Source organism: Maylandia zebra, linkage group LG6 (assembly GCF_041146795.1).
Source record: "Maylandia zebra isolate NMK-2024a linkage group LG6, Mzebra_GT3a, whole genome shotgun sequence".
Taxonomy (NCBI): domain Eukaryota; kingdom Metazoa; phylum Chordata; class Actinopteri; order Cichliformes; family Cichlidae; genus Maylandia; species Maylandia zebra.
Window position 1 is genome coordinate 33748664 of NC_135172.1, and position 19353 is coordinate 33768016.

Sequence of the window (19353 nt, forward strand, 5' to 3'; positions counted from 1 at the left end):
AATTACTAATGTTTGCAGTGCAATCAGATCAGATCAGAATCACATTACATTCGTCTTAAGTTAAGAAGTACAGTAATGCTAAATTTGAAACCATGCTGGGCAACTGTGTAACCACAGTAGCAGGGCTTAAATTCACACCAATCAAATTGACTACAATATGTATGAATTAGGGAATTAAGGACTTTTGCAAAAGTCATTGAAAAGTGGTTCCACAACTTTGACATTTGACACAATAGCAATTATCCACGGCAAGTTTGTGGATTAATATCAAATGTATTTTTCTTATGTCTAAGGTGTGTTGACTGTCAAGGATCGGTAACGTGTGCTTTGCTATTGTGCACCACACTGTGTTCACTGCAGCTGAATCAAATAAGTGTTGAGCCACACGTGAATAAGAATATGATAAACAAGGTAATAAATGTTTATTATGCTTATTTAATGTATTTGTGAATCTTTAAAGAAGCAATAACGTTTTAACTTTGAATTGAAGCAAGTTGCCCTCTGAAGTGTGTGTGTATGGCATGTGGGTGGCGTGTGCATGCTTGTGTTCAAGAGCTTACAAGAGAGGCCTGTTTGAAGAGCTGATAAAGCTACGCTGATAAGTGTGCGCTGACACTGTGCACGGTCCCGTCTGTCAACTCAGCAAACACAGATTATGCTCAAACACAGATGAGGATGTGGAGCACATGCATAGGTGAGTTTGCACTGTACCGTAAACATGGCTGCTTTTGCATATTGACCACAGCAGGGAAATTAAGCTCTTCTAAATAGAGCTCAGTGTGAGCAGTAGGCCTGGAAGGGTGAAAATACATTTTTGTTGTTGTGACTTTTCACAGCAAGGTGCTAAAACTGCGGTGACAATCAGCATGATGTAAACGTTTACCTTTAAATATATCCCACTTTTGAAAAGCCTAAAATAAAGACATTCTTAGCCTCGCTATTGTCATATGGCAAAGTCAGTCCATTAATCTGCGTCACCCCACCACACTGCTCGATTCGAAATATCTCAGCAACTGCTGGATAGATTATCCTGATATTTTATAAGGAAATGTGTGGTGCTGTTGCAGTGAAGTGCACACGCAGTGATCCCCTGATTTTTCACTTCATCATCATCAAACTGTGGTCTGTCTATGCTCCACTTTTCTGTCTTTTTTCCCCCTTACCCCAAAGAGCAGATGCCTGTCCCTCTCTGACTACAGTTCCACTGAGTTCAACTTCAAGTTCACTTTATTTGTCATTCCAGCTGTATTAAAACACACTGGGATAAATTTGTGTTTCTCCCAGTCTGAGTGCAAAATTGCTAAACTGAAAACCACTCCAAACAAGATAGACTTCTACAATAAAGAGACAGTACAAGGTCATACAGTGCAACCAATGCTGGAGGTCTTCCTGTTAAAATGGACATTTTGCTCCCCACTGTTGCCAAGTATTTGCTCATATACGATTGCCTGAGTGTTGGAGTTCTTCCTCTAATATTCTATGATCTATGAACTGGCACTATACAGATAAAAATGAAGTTAAATTGATAGATAACCGTAATTTGTGTGATTCTTTGGGCTAGTATCAAATATTCCATATGACTTACCATTTAGAGTGAATGAGCCAACTTAAACTAACATATTAAACATGACAAGCATGCTTTCTTTGCATTAGTATGGTAGCAATTCCATGTTGGAACAATCACACTCAGGCGCCTAGCACGAAAAATCATTTATTTGATCTAATTCAAACAAATAGTGGTAAAAATACACTGAATCACAAGTAAACATGTACAGTGACTTATTTCCCAGTGTCCAAACAGTCTGGAATAAAAGAAAGGCAAAAAAAATAAAATAAGTGAATGAACGACAAGTAACTTGAAATGTTGCTTGTATGCCACCATCTACACTAAAGATGAGTTTGTTTGGAGTGTGTTGTCGAGTCACTTTTTAAAGTAGTGTCTAAGTGGTCTAGAGCATTGCTTATTCAGCTCAGTTTCAAGGTTTCATTGTGTGCTTTTGAAGCAGCGAGACACTGTCGCTTGAATTGCCTGAATTGCCTCTTTGTTTAATTTCATTCATCGCTGAACAGATCTGCGATGTGGGCGGTGATTTAGAAAAGCCGCGCTAATTGTGTAGGCCACCATATGCCATATTTACAGTGTGATCTTTTATCATTGACTCTCTACATTGTCAGACTTTTGTCCTACAACTATGAACGCATCTCATGTTGCTTGCCTGCACACTTCTGTGCTGACTGTGTAGCATTGTCTGGCACACGATTGTAGTGGGATCCATCTAAATCACTTCACATAGATATATAATCATACTCACGCACACACAAACTTTTGATTGATGAAAAATGCACTGCTTTAAAGAAATTTGAGCCTATATAAAACGATAAGCTGCTGACAAACCGTGAGAAAGCATAAAAACTGTGTCTATACCAAGTTTGTGCAGCTGTTAAACAAACTGGAAAAAACGGGCAGCTTATAAAAATACATCCAACCTATTGCTTTCTTTTCACCATCAATTAACACATTGAATGGAAGCGCCACCTGGTGTCTGTCTTCCCTCACTGCAAAGGAGGGAAGCCAGCAGCTTATAAAAAGGCTTAGCGTTTCTATTTTGCTGTGATTTGGGCTGCTGTGAGCTCACTCAGCTGCTACACGCTCAGCTATGCCTCGGATCCATAAAGCATGTATCTGGATGGATATATGTGAATAAATCTGATTGCAGTTTCTTCCTCTCGACTGACAGTCCAAAACAGCATGTTGCGAGAACTGATGCTTTTACCTTGTGTATTCCCAAAGCCTTCTAAATTTTGCAGCCGAACAACCAAATGATATGAATTATAAATCGTTTCAGTGGGAGAGATTTCGTCGGTAATGTCTTTGAAGGCTCACAAAGGAAACAGGCACGATTCCTGATTTTTGGTGTTTACTCAAAAGAAATCACACAAAACAATGACAATGAGAAACAGGCCTAAAAGAATGAGAAGAAGATTACACTTTAAAGGAAATGCCCATGTGGTCTGCAGCCGTGGTTGAGGTAACACTAGTATCAGTTTGGATGGCTGAAAAGGCCACGTGTTATTATGGGTTTTTGCATTGGATAAACAGAAAATCACCAGAGATGTTCAAATAAAAATAGTTTGTATAATGAACATTGTATAGTAAAATACAGAGTCCAGTACAGTTTACAGTAGGGTAGTGGAATTACAACTAAATGTGGTACAGGGACATTTGAAAACACAACAGGAGCACCATTCCCTCTTCCATTGTACTAATATAAACGTATTCTGATTTTAGGACATTTAACCTGGTGGATAGGTGAGTAGAGGCCATAAGAACACAGCACTGCAGATCGCACTGAATTTTCAGACATTGCACACAAAAGACGCAGCGTTTAATATCGTTGGAAGAGTAGAGTCACTGCCAGCAAATTTTCTCTGATGAAAAGCAGAGCCAATAAATAATATACAAACTTGAAAGATGTGAGATAGAATGTCTCTCAGTTTTCATTCAGATATCTTGTGAGATTATACGAGCCTAAATATTCTGTCTGCTTGGTACATCATAAAGACACAAACAAGCACTAATAAATAAACTTAAGTACTTCTGATTCGGGTCTTCCAGTTTCTCTAGTTCGTGGTACATTTCTCTGTCTTCCCAGCCACCATCTGCCTCCTCCTGCACCCTTCTCCTCCATCTCACTGTCTCCTCCAGCGGTTTTTGGGCTTCTCCTCACATGCAGGGCCCTCACAGGTACCAGGGAGGGGAGGCGGCGGTGTTGTTGCAGCTTTCGCAGGGGCGGGTGCATCTGTCCTCTTGCTAACGCTGCCGAGCAGAGCCGGGAGCTCGTGTGAAATGGCTTTCTCGAGCTTCTCCAGCAGGCAGCCTCCAGTCCAGCTGCAGTGATAGGAGAGCTGCTTGAAGTTGGAAATCGGGTTGACCCCGAAGAAGTCCTGGTAGGCCTCCTTGTCTGGCAGGTCGAATTTGCTGACATTGGTCTTAGCCAGAATGGACTTGAAGATGTAATACTTGTCGGGGTCATTGACAATGTCTTGGAACACCTCATGGGGGTCACCAAACCAGCCCAGCTTATCGTAGTAGGTCTGGAGGTAGCGATCCACCAGCAGAGTGTGGATGCGCACACGGATGGCGTGCTGCCGAATGAATGCGATCTTGTTCTCCATCTGATTTTCAATCACCTGCAAGGGAGGAGGAAGAGAAACGAGAGAGAGCGGGTGATACAAAACAGATAAAAGGACCAAACTGAAACAATGAATTATAGATTACTAGCACGAACGTGTGCTTTGATTGCAATGATACCATCATGAAGTCCAGTAGTACTGAACCAACAAGTAGACTTCTGAAAAAGTCTGAAAGCTTATACCCAACATCAGTCCACTTAATATGACATATGTACTGCTCTCAGTAAAACACAACCTCCTCTCTGTAATCACACTGGTTTAAGCTGTATTTCGGTAATTCTTTTGCATCTGTGCTGCCACACTTCTCACTTAAAAGATTTGCTGCTACTTTTTGCTTCCAGTGTTTCAAAAGCCCCCACTTCTACTCCAGCATCCACCTGAAAGCTAATTCCAGTTTAATCCTGCTTATTAAACTAATGAGTCAACAAAAACTGCTGTAGAAGTTGCACCTGGTTGAGGTCCTCCAGCAGTGAGATCTCCTCCTTCATAAACAGCTCCCGGCTGGTGTCTGGAGCATAGGCGTAAGGCCAGAAGGAGCTGACGTACACTCGAGGAGGTTCGGTGACATTGATGAGCGGTGCCATGCTCCAGAAAAGGGCTCCGTAGACCCTCATCAGGTTCTGGGTCGAGAGGCTGTCTGCCTTGTTGAGGATGAGGCGGATCTGTGATTCACGGCCCTTCATCTGCCGAAAGAGCATCTCCAGCTCACCTCCCACATCCAGTTTAGTAGGATCAAAGACCAGGAAGATGAGATCAGCCCGATCAATGAACCACTGGCACACCTCATTGTATGGGTATCCTGAAGGAAAAAGAGGACAATTTATGTGTGTTTTAGAGTCAGAAAGCTTCAAGGAAACCTCTCATTGCACCCAGAAGATAAACCAATCAGCATGCTTTTTATTAACAGCTATTCTTTGTTTTCTGTGAAAGGCTTACTTAAAAAAAATCATAAAAAACAAATAACTAGCAGAAAATATAGGTTTAATAAAGAGTGTAGATATCCGATAGTGCTGTATACTGATTTAATCCAACTCTCTCTATAAACCAGTGTGGAAATGTCATTGTAGTGGATCACCCCAGTAATACCAGCCTGCAGTTAAATTTTACATGTCTAATTAGAGAATTAGAACAAAAACATTAAATATTTCATCAACTGCTGCACTAATAGAAGAAATGTGACCATCACCTCTTTCCTGCTGCTTTCGGTTTTCAATGATGCCCGGTGTGTCGACTATGGTGACCCTCTCCAGCAGCTTGTGTGGCATCTCAATGCCGACCAGTCGCTCCAGAAAGTTCTGGCCGAACTTCTCTAGAGGCGAGAAAGGCCTCGAGCTATCTGCCGCCATGACGATGCCCTCTACACTCCGAAACTTCTCGCCGTGCATTATGACAGTGTACTCGGAGGTAGTGGGTTCAGCACCTGTTGAAATGATGGAAAAGGAAATGCTTTATTAATTTGATTAATTAATTTGTAATAATAACTTGTTAATGCAAAATAACTCCAACATATAATTTTAGTACTAAAACAAAATGCTTGTCTAATGTTTAATGACTGTAAAAATAAACTATTGTTTAAATGTTTAACTAAACTTTGAGCCTTATTTGTAAAATGTTTCTAGACAAATGTGTTCTTAACATGTTTAAAAGAAGGGATAAAACTTTTGGTAGATATTCAGGGTTGTTTTATTTGTGTCATACGGGCCAAAGTGGCAATGAACCTTCCTTAATAATGAAATAATATATAATATGTTATATAGTCTGAGGACGTGTTGAAACTGAAAACATCGCATCCAGGACAACATAATCCACTTTCTGGGATTTCCTCACCTGGATTATTGAGCATGCATCAAGCTATTATTATTACTATTAATACTATTCTGTTTATTTACACTGTTACGTTATAGCTTCAAGTCAAGATGAAGCTGTCACTGACAAACTAACAATCATGCTGTATCTGTATGAACCTGTGTAGAGTTGCTGGGGGGTGCCATGAAGACCCAGCAGATAGTTGATCATAGAGGACTTGCCAACGCTCCAGGGTCCCAGAAACAAAACCATGGGCTTGGATGTGACCTCGCCCTCTGAGTATGTGAGAGCCAGACATAAAAAAGAAGGATGAAGAAAAAAGGAACAAAGACATAGACAAAGAAGTCATTAAACACATCAAACCCTCCTCTTTCTTGTTTTTGAAAAACTTAAACTATGCTACTGTTTAACTACTGGTTTTTTTTTTTAAACATCTTTCCCTCCTCGGGTGCTTACTAGAGCTAATCCTGGTTTTTGTCATTTTTCAGGCTTGCTTCCAGAACAAAATGACTGGCTGTGCTTCAGAAGCTAGTGAGGGTGACCTCTGCCTTTACAGCTTGCTAGCATCACCCTTTGAAAAAACCACTTCAACATATTGATATATTGATATATGTTGAAGTGTCAAAACTCATCACTAAGGGTACAGGAAAGGTCACCAAATGTTCTCTTTTTTGGGGAAAGAGTTAACAGTAAATCCACAGCTGCAGCCATCCTGCTCATGTCACCACACCACACACTGGTTGTTTGGTTTGCCAGTATACAGTGGGTATGCACCCCTGACACTTTAATTCAGAGCAACCCAGGTCAGCAAAGACTTTCAAGAATGCTAGAAAGTTTTGAAGGTGACCACTTAAAGTTTTGGTAAATCCCTCTGATTATTCTTTTGTGGCGTCCTTGTCTTTAAATTAAAACCTCCCGTTGGACAAAGGAAATACCAAAATGAATGGGGACATTTAATTCAAAGCACATTTATTCTCCCCTCAGAAAATAAACTTAGAAAACAAAGCATAGAATCTCTTAATATAAAAGACCTTAATGGTACACTTTGTGATATATACTCACCAATGTAAAAAATAATAATAACAATAATAAATGAAACTACCTTTGAATTGATTGTAATTGTGTACTTCCATTCTGGAACACAAGGTGTCCCAGAATCACATGGCACAGTGTGAAGTCTTGATCCTGCTCCTTAGCATAAATACTCCATGCCCTGAAGTGCTATGGAACAAAGTTGCAGTGCTCCTGGCCCACACAATGTTCCCTTTAAATTTCAGCAGACAGAGTCCTTATTGTGCTTCTCTGTGTGCCTGGTTTGATTAATGTCACATCTTGGCTTCATATTCATTTATAATTATGACTTTATTTGTACTTCAGTGTTGCTGTGCTGTTCCATTTCGTTAAACCAGGCACTGTGTACATGTGAACTGATAAAGGAATGTGGGTAGGGTGTGCTGCTTTGGTTTTACACACCACAGTAAACGGCTGGAAAAGCAATGTGTTGAAGTCGTGTCGTACGCTTTCTGTTTCTTTTGACAAGTTACCAGAACTGTGGCTTCTGACTGACATTCACAGCAACAGTATTTCTGTGACAGGGAAGCATGTGAAATTCTGATTTCTAACGGCCTGAAATTAAGAGTGAACTTTATAACACAAGAGGCCGCTGCTGAAGTTAAAAATAGACGTGAAGAGATCATGACCAACAGTTTCTTCCCATGTTGCTAATGTGGACCTGTAAAACCTGTTTGTGACTGTACAGACAAACTGTTAGTGCTTTGGTAAGGGCAGTTAAACTCCGCAGGAAGCTAAATCACCTGTGACTTCATGCTGCCTGAGCTCATTGTACTTGAAGGCTTGCTCTACTGGCTTGACGGCCTTGTGGTAGATGTTCAGCAGCGTCTTCACGGCACCTGGAGGGGAGTAAAGGAAAGACAACCTGGACAGTTGGGATGGTTATGTAAAAGAGCATTACGAATGCTCTTACTACCCTTACTGACGACACCAATTGCTCCTGCTGTATGTGATGAATCGGCTTCTTAAAGTTTACTGAATGGATCTGAGGTGATTAGGGGCTGGCTTTGCTCAGCTCTTTGGCCTCACCGCAACAAAACAATCTAGCTCAACAGAACAGAGGGGCTTTTTGTGCCGGGGACAGAGTTAGGCATTTTCACTGATTAATCACCTTCCCTTAAGACACGTCTGCGCACACACGCGCACACACACACACACACACACACACACACACACACACACACACACACACACACACACACACACACACACACACACACACACACACACACACACACACACACACTCTTTCATACTGTACACACATGCTCACATAAAGGCCTCAGGACCCAGACATCGGGAAGCAATTTTCAGAATAGTTTCTGCAGAAAAAAAACTCCAAAATTGTTTCAAACTTCCTTTCATATGCATGCAGAAAAGCATCTGTTTTTTTTTTCCACTGACAAAGTAGCTGTAAACATTCTCCTGCATTTTTTCAGTACATGACTCCACGTGTTATTTCTGCAGCAAAAGTCTGAAAGATGTTTGAAACAGTGTGCAGCGTAGCAAATGCGCTCACTGAAGAACCAGCTTTTTATTGAGAGGATGTGTTTTATGGGAGTTTTAAAGAGGGAGCTTCTTAACCGCCGCTGTTCCTTCCTTACCTGAGAACTCTGCTGACGGTTCAGCAGACGCCAGTCGCAGCGTATCCTCAATGTGGGAACGGTTCCTCAGTGCCACGCTTAATGTCTCTCCTTCTGTGCATTTAAATTGGAAGAACCAACTGTTTCGGTTAACACGTGACAATTAACATGGAAAAACAGGCACACGGTGACAGCAAGTAATCGAATTTTATCTGTGAAAAATATACACAACTGCTGACATGGTGGGAAAACAAACGTGGACTCAATGTAAAATGTCCTAAATTGTTATGTCATGCTGTTATATATCTATCTGTCTATTCCTTTCCACAGCTACTCCCGGCTGTTTATTTCTGTACCAGAGATTGTTTCTGATTCCTCTTTAACTACACACAGTGTCATATTCTGGGGATTTGGCATGTGAACAAAAGAAAGAGAGAAGCCGGATACCATAGACCTTTGCTGTCATTTCATGACCTGTCTCAGTTAAATGCCCAGTGACACAAATATCTCATTACCAAACAGAATTTATGTCATAAGGCACATTTTATATACACAAAACACAAAACACAATGTCTTTATTAAAGTTGCGACAGACCAATAAGCTGCCAAATAAGCAAATTGCACATTACAGCGTTTGTAAAAAAATAAAAATAAAAATCTTTTCATCTCCTCAAAGCTTGGGTTGTTTTCATTTATCAATAGATTCTTTTCTGGGTGCTCCACCGAACATTTCCAAAGGGTAAGCATGAAATGTTCCAGTGAGGCGTTCTTTAAATTAAGGGACTCATTTTTTAATTTTTATTTCCTTCTTGTCAGAAGCTCGATGAGAAAATCAGTAGGCATGTCATAGTAAGCGACTCCAAGGCTGAAAAATGAAGCCAGAGCACAAGTGCCAAATATGGCAGGTCCTTAAGTGGCCACTTGAGTCTGCCTCTAAAAGTGAGCCAATGTGAAAAGAGGCCAACTTACAGTGAAATGAATGTGTTTACAATGGGTTAAAAATGTTAGTCTTGTAGATAATTTACCCATTCGTAACAAAAGTAAAACTTTTACATTTTTCAAATATATTTTTTTGGCTTTTTAGCCTTTGTTGCAGTAGGACAACCGGAGAGAGACCAGAGGTGAGATTCAATCACAGGCCTTCAGCTTTAACCTTATGAACAGTATGAAGACTTAAAGTTTAGTAACCGGAAGCTTTGATTGACAGGTGGTTGTTACCAGAAACTTTTAAAGCAGTTTTAATGTAATTATCCGACTGGCTTGCTGTGTGGCCAGCAACCCACAGAGTCTGTGGAATATTTCGGTTTTGCAGTCATGTGACTGCTAACCATGTGAGAGTAACTTGTTTGCCATTTTAGATGTGTGACCCTGTAAGGTTAAGTGAATAAGGTCCCAGTCAGACCATCTGGCAACCATCGGTCATGTGGGGATAATTTATATTCCCTGACCTGCAAAAACTCTCACCAACTACTATCTGACTTTCAACAACAAAACGGAAACAGAAAATGTGCCTTCAGCAACTCCCAACTATTGTGTGCATGATTTCACTTGAGAAACTGGTGCCAAAGAAGACAAAAAAAGTCACATGGATGCCATAAAACTTCAAAATACTGCTCCTCAAACCAATGGATGGTACCACAATGCCTATAGTCACCATCTACATACGATTTTAGGTCTGAAAGCTAAAAAGCTACAGCTATGAAATGACTAGAAGATCAGCTTAGCACAAAGACTGAAAACAGATATAGCTACACTGGTTATATAAAAAATTATCTCCCTAATATCACCCATAAGGTCCACTGACTAAAACCATAAATAATGTTTGTTTTATGCTTGTAAGCGAACAAAGTCTAAAAACCACATGTCGTTGCTTGCATTGGGTTCAGTTTCTCTCCCAGCTGGCTGCACTTTCATATTTAGTCTGAAAATATGAGATTTTTGTCAGGGTTCTCATCTAATATTTACAAGCAGGCAAAGATACAGGTCTTTTTCATTTAGGATTAAAAAAAGACAGCATGCACCCCACCAAACATGATGAATGAACAAATTAATGAAGTGGGATCAGAGTAAGAGATTGGAATCCCTGTAGGACTTTGCCTTCCTCTTTTATAGTAGGTGTCAACACCCGGATACCAGATAATGACATGCTTCCTTAATCACAGAAGCACCAGCTGGATGGGGACAGATTTTCTGTAACACAATCCCTCCAAGTCTACTTGCAGGTCAGAATGAAGACAAGACATTTAGCTCTGGTTTCAGCAAAAACATACAAGTCACCTTGCTCTTCTTCAAAAAACTCCCTCAAACAAATAGATTTTCTATAAAAGCTGAGCTTAAACATCTGATATACAAATCGTAGGGACATCATGTTTTTGTACCTTTGGATTTAGACTGTGAAGGCTCCTCTGGAGTCACCTCCTCCACTGCCTCTACTGTAATTTCCTCAGTTACATCCTGCACTCCTGCTTCCTCAACCGACTGTGGTGTTATCTCCTCTGTAACAGCTTCTGGGTGAACCTGTGGAGTGACTCCTGGCTCTTGTTGCTTTTCTAAAATCACTCCAGCCGGAGACTCTGCAGTGACTTCTGGTTCAGGTTCAGTCTCTAAACTATCTGCTGATACTGTTTTTGGTTCTTCTATCAGTTCTGGCTCCGTTTCCTCAGACTCAGGGTTGGTTTCAGGAACCACCTCTGGTTCCTCTTGTGATTCTGATTTGGTCAATTCGACCGCCTCCCTCTCAGCTGCATCCTCCACATCTGTATCGTCTTGCAGGACTGTTTTCACAGTTTTCATTTCTACAGAAGCTTCCTCTGTTTCTTCCTGTACGTCTTCATCTTCTGATTCCTCAGTCTCTTTAACCGCATCTTCTCCATCAGTATCCTTAGGTTCAATCCCTTCTTCCTCCTGGGATATTCCATTTTTGGCTTCTTCCTCGTCTTCCTCAGCCACAGCCAAAGTCTCCTCCTCATCTTCAGGAATAGGTGGATCATCTACTGTCTCCTCAGCTTCTTCATCTGATGTCACTTCTTCTTCATCTTCTTCTTCACTTGCTGCCACCTTGGTGGAAGAATCCTCTTGTGGTGCTTCCTCTTCCTCCTTATCCTCTGAGGAGGATGGGTCTTTTTCAGCATCTGCAGTCGATGGGGCTTTGCAGGGATGGCACACAGCCCTCTCTGGGGCTGGGGTGTCGTTGGAGGAGCTCTGGCTGGAATGCTCCTCTGATGTGTCACAGCCACAGGAAAAGAGGTCTCCCTCTGGCCGCTGGAGCTTCAGACGCATCCGAGGATCCTCATCTTGGACAGAGGAGTCTGTCAGGAGATCTGAAACGAGAGGGAAATATGATTTTACAAAAGTTTACCTTTCAGCATGACAGAAACCTTTGAAATATCTCTGACAGCAAAATTTTGTAAAGAAAGAGAAGTGATTGTTCTTGAAGTCATTGTCATCTCAGACTTTAAAAAGATGCAATGAAATGCCTCACATTTCATAGTCAAAAATCACTGTTATGCAATTCACTTCAAGTAGAGATGTACAGACAAGTCACCCTTGTTTGCTACGTCAGCGTTCGACCTGCATTCAATCAGGATGCTTGAACAGAGCAGATCACAGGTTTATCACCTCTTGGATTTCTGACTCAGATTTCAGTTCCTTGACTGGTGGAATGAAGGAATGGACTATTTAAGGCTACAAACACTGGACAGTGGCAGAGGACGCCAAACAGAAATGAATTCATGTAAGGGTACACATTTTTGCTCATGTGGTGTTTTTAATTAACATGAAATTTCTGGCCAAAAGTGTGAATGAATAAATAATTTCCTTTATTTCCTGATTTTCAAATAAATTCTATTATATTATCATTAATAAGGACAAATAGAAGCATCACTTGATTAGTACTGAATCAAAAACTGTGATGTATGCCATTCAAATCTTCTGTTTGGATGATTAGGCAGCGGAAGAAAACTGATAACCTGACAGGCTGCAGCAAGACCAGGTATATAAAAAAACAAGGACTATTTGCAACTGTAGAAGAGACCAAGAAACATGCTGTTTAACCCACACATTGCCTTTTCCCACTAAATGTTTTCTTAACTTTAAAGCCAAAGATTTGTTCAGTGATTGATGATAAAATGGTTTAAATGTTTCTCACAGGTCAATATGACATTATTAGCAGAGACTACACCAAGTTGCTCGCACCCGTTCAGGTAAACAGACATCAGCATTGTTCTACAGTTACCGTGGCGTCGAAACAATCATACCTATAAACAAGCTTCTCCCTCTACATTACACTACATACATGTGCGTGAGATACGCTTCACTACCACAGTGACCAGAGAGCACAAGGCCACGACCTCTGTTTAATTATAACTGCGTGTGAGGAGGAACGCACATTGATACAACGTGTGATGTGAGGGAGTCAAATACATGTCTACGGGTCATGTTACACGATGGGGTCAGTGTAATGGATGAAGACTAATAGCCTCAGGCAGCTGTCATGGTTATTAGATTGTCCTACGCTGATAAGTAATTTGTGATAATTTCATTTACATTTTTGCACAAAATACTTCCAACATAAATGTATTTAAATTCTACTAATTTAATCCAGTGCATGAATTATTTTGCTCGATAAACTTTCTTTGGTTAGACTCACAATCTAAAGCTTTATATTTCAGTTTCACTGTCACGGCTTACTGGGACACTTGATGAAATGAAATCATTATTACCCAAACTTGTTTCACTTGCGCTGTTCCTGTTTTGACAAGTTAAAAGGCTGCTGGGGGAAAAACTGTAACAACAGCATAAAATCCACAACACAGGAAACTTTCTCTGTTTTGCTGTATCAGGATTGGCTAGTTCCAAACCTCTGAATCAGTGTGCACATCCAAGATTAGTTCATGAAAGAAAATCCAGATGCTGAGTGAGCCAAACTATCAGGTTAGTATCAATGCAGATGCCTTTCCATTTCGTCTCTGTGGGCAAAGAGTAGTGCAGCTATCGGCTACTTTCTGTCTAAAAGGTGGATGTGAAAGTAACCAGTAGCTCCCTCCTAGTCAGGTATACTTGGACTTTAAGCTTTGATTTATGTTTTCTTTACCCTATTTTAAGACCTTGAATCAAACACCACACATGAACTTTATTCTCATGATGCTGCTTATCACCTCTTGGAAGCTTCATTAGCTTATCACCTACTGAGCTGCTGTCAGCATCTGTGACCAGAGAAGGTTTCTAATCCCACAGGATCCTCAGTGTTCACGAACTATAAAGGTTATAATTTAAAATGTTTTGGACACTATGTGCTGGAACTCAGTCCATTCATACAAGTGAAAACAACAAGATTTGTTTCACTGGTCCATCGCTAAACATGGCTTTAATGGACAACCTGTCCAATCCTCAGCTCTAACACACAAAAAGACAGAAAATCCCACAAACAATTCCTTTCTAAGCAGAAGAGTCTTTTGACTTTATCACACTTTCTGAGCGCGATTAGCATCAGAGAGACAGCATTTGGATGCGAAGATGCTTCCTCGCTGTTACTGAAGGCGGCTAAGTCATGCTTGTCCAGACTCTGTCATTTTGGGTGGAACAAGACTAATAAAACACATCTTGGCCAGACTTAAGTGCACGATGGGTGTCAGCAAATGAGTGACTCAAAGAGAGGGGATTAGTGAGAGGAAAAGTGAGGAGGGTGTATGGTTCAGAGATTCTGATCAAGCTTGGGGGAGGTCTGGATGCCGTCCATAGACATGTTGTTACAGCATTGTCTGCATAGTAACATGAACAGCAGCAGGCGCTGCAATCCTGAGTTTAGTTAGTGAATGAAGGTTTCCAGAGTTAAATGACATTTCACACCAAGGTCATTGTTTAAAGATCATTCACTAATTATGTAATACAAAACAGATTAAATATCCGCTGTTTTTGTCATCTGATCAATTATCAAAGCGTATGTACCAAACATTTATTTGAAATCCTTGATATGCTAATTTAGTGGAAGGCTCTTTATCACACTAACTGCTGAAAGTGCATGTTTAAAGAACCTGGTATTTACATGTAGTTTTTAAACTTGCAAACATTGCAGCGACGCTGTCTGAACTTCATGCACACGCTATTCTCGAAACTGCTGGTCTCAAGATCACATCAAGCAGGGAGATCATTTTCTGCTGTGCTAGTTGCCAGCAGTGGCCAAATTAAATTAAAGTTAACATAATTAAAAATGGGAATGACGTGCCAGTGTGAAAGAAAAAAAAAAAAAGAGACATAGTATGTGTGAAAATAATCCCCTGTGCTTTCAGAGACACAGCTTTCCAATATAAAAAAACATTTAGAAGAAACCCAAATAAGTGTTTTTCTCATTTTTATAGCATTTTTTACAGCATAGCTGTGAGAACGGCAAAAAGGGTCTGCTGCTGGTCTGCTGTACATATTAGATGGATGTAGCCACTTTTATGATACCCATGGGTTTGTGAAGTCCTCTGCTGAAACCTCAAACTCATCATTTTGATTCAGTTTCTGAAACCAGGCTTGACGAGCAAGGGTTGCATCACCTACTCATATACACTTGATGTACAGCAGGGGTGGGCAACTCCAGGCCTCGAGGGCTGGTGTCCTGCAGGTTTTAGATGTGTCCTTGATTCAACACAGCTGATTTAGTGACCTCCTCAACACGTCTTGAAGTTCTCCAGAGGCCTGGTAATGAACTAATCATGTGATTCAGGTGTGTTGATCCAGGGTGATATCTAAAACCTGCAGGACACCGGCCCTCGAGGCCTGGAGTTGCCCACCCCTGATGTACAGGGTAGCTATGAGCTAAAATTTACTGTTGTTGTATTTATTTTACTTTAGATAAAAAGTGAGCATCATGAAAAAAAGTTTAAAAGATTTCCGACCATAAACTCATCAGCAAAGGTGGCCTCAGTCTCACAGACCAGCTGGCGACCATCTGATAGAGAAAAATGTACAGAAACCAGTCACAAACAAAGTGGAAAAAAAAAACTTTCCTTGTGATTGCTTTGGCTGCTAGCAGATTGCCTGTAGGCGATGCTGGCTGGTCTGCAAACACCTACTAACTACTAGCTGGGTGGTAGCAAAACTTCAATAAGCGTGATGCAAACTTGAAATAGAGCATATTCACCTTCAAGTAAAAGTTGTGCCTTAGTACTATAGGCTAGACGTTTTAAAAGGTTCAACTTTTACTTTGAAAGCAAATGGTCTCCATTTCCAGTTCGTATTGTGCTTTTCACAGTTTCACTACCACTTGCTTGCAAGACAAACCAGCGTCTTTCATGGAAGCTCACTGCGGAAACCTGCTACAGACAAGAGCAATCGCAAGGAGGTTTTGCAATTTTCACCATGTGATTGCCAGGAACCTCTGTCAACCACTCCCCAAATGGTCTTTTCTTTGGATACTGATGGTTAGCCACACAAATATAAAGAATGGTCTTTGTGACTGGAGCCTTACTAAGGTCATGAATACAGTGATCAGTGGTCCAGAACAAAATATATGGGATTTAGAAATAAAGCTTCTTTTGTGTTAATCTTAGCAAGCTAATGTGCTATTGTGATATTAGTATATTAAAAACAATAATTTAATAGATAATGATTCAGTTTGTAAAGCTATCAAAATCAAGGAGCAATGTGCTCCTGATCCCTGCACCGCCGGCTGCTGCAGTGGAGCCTGGGCAGACCGTGGTGTTGTGGGGATAGAGTGGGACAGGTGCCTGGATGCTGGATGGTACAACTTTGAGACAGAAATAGTGACACAATGAGTCAGAGGGTGAAAAGAAGGAGGGATAATTCCACTCCTATTTTCAGGAAGTGTGACGCTCTTCTTCTCCATGTGATTCTCATGAGGCAGGCCTGCATCTGTGCTGCACTATTACACGCAGCCCCTGCAACAGTGTGCAGCGGCACAAAGCTCTTTTTAAAGACCAAGAACAATAAAAGCATCAGTGGTGAGATCAATGACATGCAGCTATGTATTGCACTTTGAGCATAACAACCACAGTTATTCACATACAGGATGGAAGGACTGTTAAATTTTGGGTCGATATGTGTGTTTTTCTTTTGTTCTTCTTCATTCGAGTCCTGACATTGGCAAATGCCATCTTATATGCTAGAAGGCCACCAGCAGTTAACAAGTACTTAAATACATCATTTAGCATCATCTTTAAACAGTTAATTAAATACAGTCATTTAACCCTCCAAAGACAGCGTGCTTTCTGTTAGCAACTCTATCACCACAGTTTATTTTCATTCACCTCGACTTTTAATGCCCCATTATGTAATTTTAAACAGCCCAACTGTTGGGCTTCTCGGCTCAGGTCTTATATTCCCTGTGCCGAGCTTCTCGTGCCTGTTTTAGAAGGAACATCCTGACTGGACAGCGCTGACTGGAATGACAGATTAGCGGCTCTGCAGAGTGGGAGTGGTGAAGCTTTATTGAGACATTAAATCAAGTACTGACTGTCTGTGCTCATGTATGACTTTATGATGAGTGAGTCACTGTATGTGACTATTTACACAGCGCAAATATGTGAGCATTTCTGAAAGAGAGATATACTGATCCCCGGCTTTGGTGACTACAGTATCTGATGACGACTTTGTGACACCTGACTACAGCAGCTTGTAGGGGCCAAAATGAAGCAATGCAAGGGCAGACAAGGGTGTTCCTGGCTTCAACTTTAGTAAAGAAATCAATTAAAAACAACTATAACGGTCTGAAACAACTTTCGCAACAAGTTTGATTAAGTGTCATGCCTATATCTGTAAATCCTTACTCGGGCACCGCACGGTGCTGTTAATGCAGATGATTTGTATTTGTATTTTCAATCACTGCGTTTACTTTGGATGCAGAAGAGAACGTGATTCTTTGGAGAATGTCCAAGTTACTCTGTCAGTGCTGTCACTGTGTTACTCTGGAGGGCACAGAGAATAAGCAGCAGGCAGGACAGTTTCCATCAGCTGGAGTCACACCTCAGCCCTGACATTTCCACTTACACAACCAAAAATTCTGCACTGCACCACAGAAGCATATAGTACACACCTAAGAGTCAAACCTGAGAATGCATTCAGTTAGCAGTGACCCCATTATAGTTTCATGGCTCAAATCATGATAATAATAAATAAAGACTATTAAAAAATATTTAAAATTTCCATTTGTTGTTTGTTATCATTTCAGTTTCCAGCAAGATGTGCAAAAACCCACATGCTTAAAGACACAGGCAAAATACACCTATAGCCATCTAAATGTATTGGATCAGCTGGTCCATTTCAAACATGCCTGCTTGAATTACACACCCATCAAGCGGTTTTACAAAACTTAGACATTTTGACAAAATCCCAGCTTCAACCCTCCACCGTACCTGCAGCAGACAAGGCCAGAAGAGACAGCAAGCAGCACACAGACACCACAGACTTCATTTTGGCTGCCAGGGACCTGCCGCTCATCTCCCTCAGCTATATATACTGCTCTAGCTGAAGGTCAGAGGGCATGCCAGTGAAGGGGGGGGGGGGGGGGCAGCAGCTGCACCCGTGTCAGCCATTGTGTGTCAGAGCAGCTGCCAGTTCTAATCGGGAATGTTGAGAGAAGAAGGAGACTAAGTGATCATGTTGTGCTTTGGTTTGCAGGCTGTATAAAAGCACCTCGGAAAACTGAAAAAGAAAAATTCAGAAGCTTTACATTTTAATGAGACAAGTTTTTTTTGAGTCACATTTATAGTGCAGCAGTAATGCCTTTCATTTGCTTCATTGCTTTAGCTCAGATTAAAAAACACTGAATGGATTACCATGGGTTTGGGGGCAAAAAGTAAGTGGCCACTTTATTAGGTACAGTCATGGAGGTCCTAGAAACATTCCTCTGGGATTTTGGAAACTTTTGTTTCCGAACATCGCTCTACTGGATTGATTTCTGGAGACTGTGGTGCACATTTGACTGCAGTGAACTCATTATGATGCCCAAGAAACCAGTTTGACATCATTTGAGCTCTGTGTATGGTGTTTTTCCTGTTGGTAGCAGTCATCAGATGACTGGTACACTGTGGTTAGAAAGGGATGGACACGGTTGGCATCAACAATGATTTAAACAGCACTCATTTGGTATTAAGGCGTCCAAAGTGTGCCAAGCAAATATCCCCACACCGTTTTACACCCCCACCAGATTGAGCTGCTGATAGAAGGCAAGGTGAATCCAGGGTTTCATGTTGTTTACACACAAATCCTGACTGTCATCCAGCTGACATAGACCTTGAGACTCAGACCAGGAAACATTGTTCCAATTTTCGTGAAGCTGTAACTGTAGCCTTGGTTTTCTGTTCTTACATGACAAGAGTGGGATCCAGTGTGGTCTTCTGCTACTGTAGCCCATCTGCTTCTAGGTTCAATGTGTTGTATGATCAGAGATGCTCTTCTGCATACCCTGCTTCTAACAAGTGGCTTTTCAAGTTACTGCTCTTCAAAGCAGTCTGGCCATCTTCTGACATCAATGGGGCATTTCTGCACAGAGAACTGACACTCACTGGATTTTATCCTCTGTCAAACTATCCCCTGTAAACCCTGCAGATGGTTGTGTGGCAAAATCTCAGAAATACTGAAATACTCAGACGAGCCAATCTGCCACTAATAACCAACCCCTAAAAGTTGTGTCAAAATTAATATAATTCATTTTAACTTAAACATTCAGAAAAGCCACTCAGATTCACTGACTTCC

The 19353-nt window shown here is 41.1% G+C and overlaps 1 protein-coding gene across 1 annotated transcript; it reads right to left on the reverse strand.

The window, feature by feature from the left end:
- Nucleotides 1-2901: 2901 nt before the first annotated feature.
- LOC101466078 (sarcalumenin) lies at nucleotides 2902-18085 on the reverse strand. The gene is made up of 8 exons (XM_004539115.2): nucleotides 18011-18085; nucleotides 11033-11974; nucleotides 8676-8768; nucleotides 7815-7910; nucleotides 6159-6275; nucleotides 5381-5614; nucleotides 4644-4993; nucleotides 2902-4191 (listed from the first exon to the last, which is right to left on the reverse strand). The coding sequence occupies exons 1-8, from the start codon at nucleotides 18066-18068 to the stop codon at nucleotides 3691-3693; spliced, it is 2391 nt and encodes a 796-aa protein (XP_004539172.1). The 5' UTR covers nucleotides 18069-18085; the 3' UTR covers nucleotides 2902-3690.
- Between the last annotated feature and the right edge of the window lie 1268 nt (nucleotides 18086-19353).